This window comes from Myotis davidii, unplaced genomic scaffold (genome assembly GCF_000327345.1).
Source record: "Myotis davidii unplaced genomic scaffold, ASM32734v1 scaffold1205, whole genome shotgun sequence".
NCBI lineage: Eukaryota > Metazoa > Chordata > Mammalia > Chiroptera > Vespertilionidae > Myotis > Myotis davidii.
In genome coordinates this window covers 10628-14899 of record NW_006295739.1, presented here as the reverse complement: position 1 = coordinate 14899, position 4272 = coordinate 10628, and the positions used below count along the sequence as shown (strand labels likewise).

At 48.8% G+C, this 4272-nt stretch overlaps 1 protein-coding gene across 1 annotated transcript in view; it reads left to right on the top strand.

The window, feature by feature from the left end:
* Positions 1–1251, top strand: part of LOC107184183 (zinc finger protein 584-like) — a 46194-nt gene extending 44943 nt beyond the window's left edge. Inside the window, exon 5 of the mRNA XM_015568236.1 lies at positions 1239–1251. Coding sequence (XP_015423722.1) covers positions 1239–1251 — 13 coding nt within the window. The remainder of the gene's footprint in view (positions 1–1238) is intronic.
* Positions 1252–4272: the final 3021 nt, after the last annotated feature.

The following is a 4272-nucleotide window of genomic DNA, read 5'->3' as shown; positions in this document are numbered from 1 at the left end:
CCGCAGGCCAACACTTCATCCACTGAGCCAAACCGTCTAGGGCTGTGACAAAGTGTTAGACAAATCTTTAACCTCATTCAACATGGAAGAATTCACACTGGAGAAAAGCCCTATGAGTGTACTGATTGTGATAAATCTTTCAGGAGCTATAATGGGCTTCTTAATCACAAGAGAGCTCACACTGGAGAAAAGCCATTTCAGTGTAGTGTTTGTGGAAAGTCCTTTGGGCAAAGGTGTCAACTCACTGAGCACCACCGTGTTCACACTGGAGAAAAACCCTATGAGTGTCCTGATTGTGGTAAATCTTTCAGGAGCTATAATCGGCTCTATATCCACAAGAGAGTTCACACTGGAGAAAAACCCTATATGTGTACTGATTGTGGGAAATCTTTTAGGAGAAAGGGTACACTCCTTGACCACAAGAGAATTCACACTGGAGAAAAGCCACATGAGTGTACTGATTGTGGGAAGTCCTTCAGATTAAGCTTACACCTCTCTGAACACAAGAGAATTCACAGTGGGGAAAAACCTTTTGAATGTAGTGACTGTGGGAAGTTGTTTAGACTAAAGGGGAACCTCATTCAACACCACAGAGTCCATACCGGAGAGAAGCCGTATCAGTGTAGTGTGTGTGGAAAGTCCTTTAAACAAAGATGTTTGCTAACAGACCACCACAGAAGTCACACTGGAGAAAAGCCGTATGAATGTAGTGAGTGTGGAAAGTCCTTTAGACAAAGACGTTCGCTCATGGAGCACCACAGAAGTCACACTGGAGAAAGGCCTCATGTGTGTAGTAAATGTGGGAAATGTTTTAGCAGAAAACGTAGCCTTGTTAGACATCTGAGCGTTCACATTGGAGCAGAGCCTTAAATGTGCAGGGGACCTTTTACCTTTCTCACTCTACAACACTTCACGAGACTTAAATCCATTTGTCTGAATAGAAACCCCTTTTATCTGAGCATACACTGTGGGAAATTCCTCATACGTTTGAGGTTCAAGTGAGGCCTGAAGGAGCTGCATTGCACTTGCTAACTTGCCGAGGACTCCTACCTCATTGGTGTCACTGAGGATTTGTGGCTGAAGTGACCTCCTCTACCACCTGCCTCACCTGAACAGTGTGCACCCGTCACCACCTCTGGTGCTCAGGGAAAAGGAATTCTGTGTTCTCCCTTGTGCTTTAGTGAATTATGAATACTCTGAGCTCTTGGCAGGATCCTCATTCCTTACTCTCTGACTAGGAAGTGCACCTGACCCAGGGTTTGCGGAGGCCCCATCCTCAGCTAAGAAGTGCTACAAAGGGGTCCTCAAACTACGGCCTGCGGGTCACATGCGGCCCGCCAAAAACATTTATCCAGCCTGCCCGCTGCTGCCTGTCCTGCTTAGCAGCCGACTCGTCCCGGGCCCCCAGTGCGCATGTGTGGAATGTCTGAGGGACGGTGAACTGGCCCCCTGTTTAAAACGTTTGAGGACCTCTGAGCTACCACTTTCAGGGAGAGACATTGTGGCTCTCACCTTCTGCTGTGAGGAATTGTTGCAAACTGGTTGGTGTACGCTGCTCTGGTATATGGTGTTTTTGTGATTGTGATTTTGCTTTTGTACCTTTAATTCTGTTCATTCTAGTAACTATCTACATTGATTTTTTTTTAATATATTTTACTGATTTTTTACAGAGAGGAAAGGAGAGAGATAGAGATAGAGAGTTAGAAACATCGATGAGAGAGAAACATCGATCAGCTGCCTCCTGCATATCCCCCACTGGGGAAGTGCGCGCAACCCAGGTACATGCCCTTGACCGGAATCGAAGTTCGCAGGCCGACGCTCTATCCACTGAGCCAAACCGGTTTCGGCTGTCTACATTGATTTTAAAGCACAATTGTGATCTGTCAGCATGTAGAGTTAACCTATTGTGGGGATCTGAAACATTCAGTGCTTCATAAAGGATAGCTTACTGGCAGAAAAGCCTTCTCTGTCTAATCTTCTTTGCATTACTGCCCAAGGCCTTGAAATAAAGACTGCATTACTTTGTGGTTTTATTTTGCAAGTTTCCCCTGGTGCGGGAAGGGCAGTTCCTAGTACCCATGATACAGCATGATGTGGAGAAATTGTGTTTCTCTTCTCACCTCCATTCCACTCTCTAAAAAAAAAAGAAAGAAAAAGATCATTCACTCTTCTTCGCTGAGCATGGACCTCTGCCTGCACAGCTCACCTTCCCTTATTTTCTGCCTTTGCCCCGATGTTCCCCATACAGCTGGGCATGCTGTGGTCTGCCCAGGAGCTGGCAGAGAGGAGCCCGAGCCAGGTCCCTGGGAGGGATTAGAGTTCTGTGTTCGCCTGAGAGCAGCTTCCAGGGCTCTGCTCTCTCCATCCAGAGTCTCTCCAGCCTGTTCTCCCCATTCCCGGGCATCTGGCCCACTGCATCTGAATCTACTTTATCTGGAAGATGCCCCCTCATGCTTTGGGCCCCGAATCAGTTCCGCTTAGTAAACGTCTGCCTCTGGCAAGCTCACATACACCCCTGATACCCCCTGGTGTTCTTTGAGTCTAATTCTGCATTTTGGGGGTAATTTTCTACTTTGATTTTATTAAAAAATAAAGCACACACCCTCCTCCCCCACTTACCTGCAGTCCTGGAGGTCGCCTGGGTTTTCCAGGAATTGGTTCTGTGTATTTACAATGCTGAGAACATTCTGCAATGCAAGCGTTCCCAGCAGGAGGGCGTTGGGTCTCAACATGATACCACACTGGGGTGTGCATTCTGGTTGGTGTGCCCACCTCCCTAATTCTGGCCTGTGCAGAGCAGACCCCTTCCCTGAAGTGAGATGAGGGACCCTGTGTTCTGGGGGAAATTGGGCGGTTGGGATGTGTCCCTGATGGAGCAGAGAGGTTGGGGCCTTGGACAGGGTTGGTGGGGTTGTTATCTGTGAGCACATTGGGCAGGTCCGTGAGTGGGAGGGCTGAGGGGAGGCGCTAGTGATGAGAGCTTGAATCAGGCTGGATGGAGGGGCCACAGCCAAGGGCAGGCACAGCTGAGGCCTGTAAGGACCAAGGGTGTGGACACTGTTCACCTCAACTGTTCCAGAGTCTGGAGGTACAGAGTCCCCTGCACTTGGGACCTGGTGTTGTAGTGAAGGACAGCCCACAATCAAGGAGGCAGGTAGCTGTGAGAGGAGCTCAGGGGGGAAAGTGAGGCCAGGGGTGGTCAGTGGGGTCTCCCTGAGGAAGTGTGGGAAAGGGTGACAGGCTCAATGTGGCAGCCTATGGGGAGCCTGCCCTGAGCATTTGGGAGGTCACCTTGGCTGGTTTCGACAACCAGGATCAGAAAGTGGGTGATGGCTGGGCGGTGGGCTCTGTGAAAGGACTTGACCTTCCCCTCAGGAGGCCTCACAGTTTGCCTTGAGCCCCAGGCTGCCTTTGCAAGAGCTGATGTGGGGAACCTTCAGCAAAATCATTGCCCAGAGGGACACTGACAGTACTGACTGCAAATAAAAAGGCCAGTGTTTCAATATTTTTGCTTACTTATGATTAAAAGTGTATCTGTAAGGTACTGTAGTATACTCACCGCAAGGAAAATGACAAATAGAGAAATTAACAAGGAGACAGTAATGATGGTAAACTTGCACAGAACTGCCAATGACATCAGACCAAACTCCTTTTTCTGAAGTTCACTCGTATGAATCTTGGGCTTTGGGCAGCTCGAGGAACAACGTCTAGGTGGATGAGGAGAAAGCAAACCATCCTGACTGATTCCATTTCCTCTCAATCCCCACCCCTCTTCTTCATCCCTGAGCAGCCCCACAAGAGGCTGGCACCATGCGGTCACTTTACTGGGGCCCATCAAGGAGGTCAGGCTCTGCTACTGACACTGATGTTGGCTGCAGCCAGTGATATGCTCTGACCAATGAAATGTGGTGGGAGTCAACCCTGTCGCCTCTAACAGAGGCGTCTGGATCCAGTGAGAGGGGCCACCCTGTCTGTCCAACTCTGATAACACCCAGCAGACATGTGCATATGGGCTACTCCTTTATCCTGATTTCAGGAGAACCAGGGTGTCCATGGGATAGAACAAGAAAGATCCCTTCTTTACTCTAAGCCACTAAAGCTTTCCTGCAGTGGTTCTCAACCGTGGCTGCACATTAGAATCACCTGGGAATCTATTTTAAAATCCTGATTTTGGGGCCTCATTCTCCGGATATTCTGTTTCTTTGTTACGGGGTGGGGCCACAACATTAGTAACATAGAAACAGAATTTCTGGAGGTTGAAGCCCAGATTTT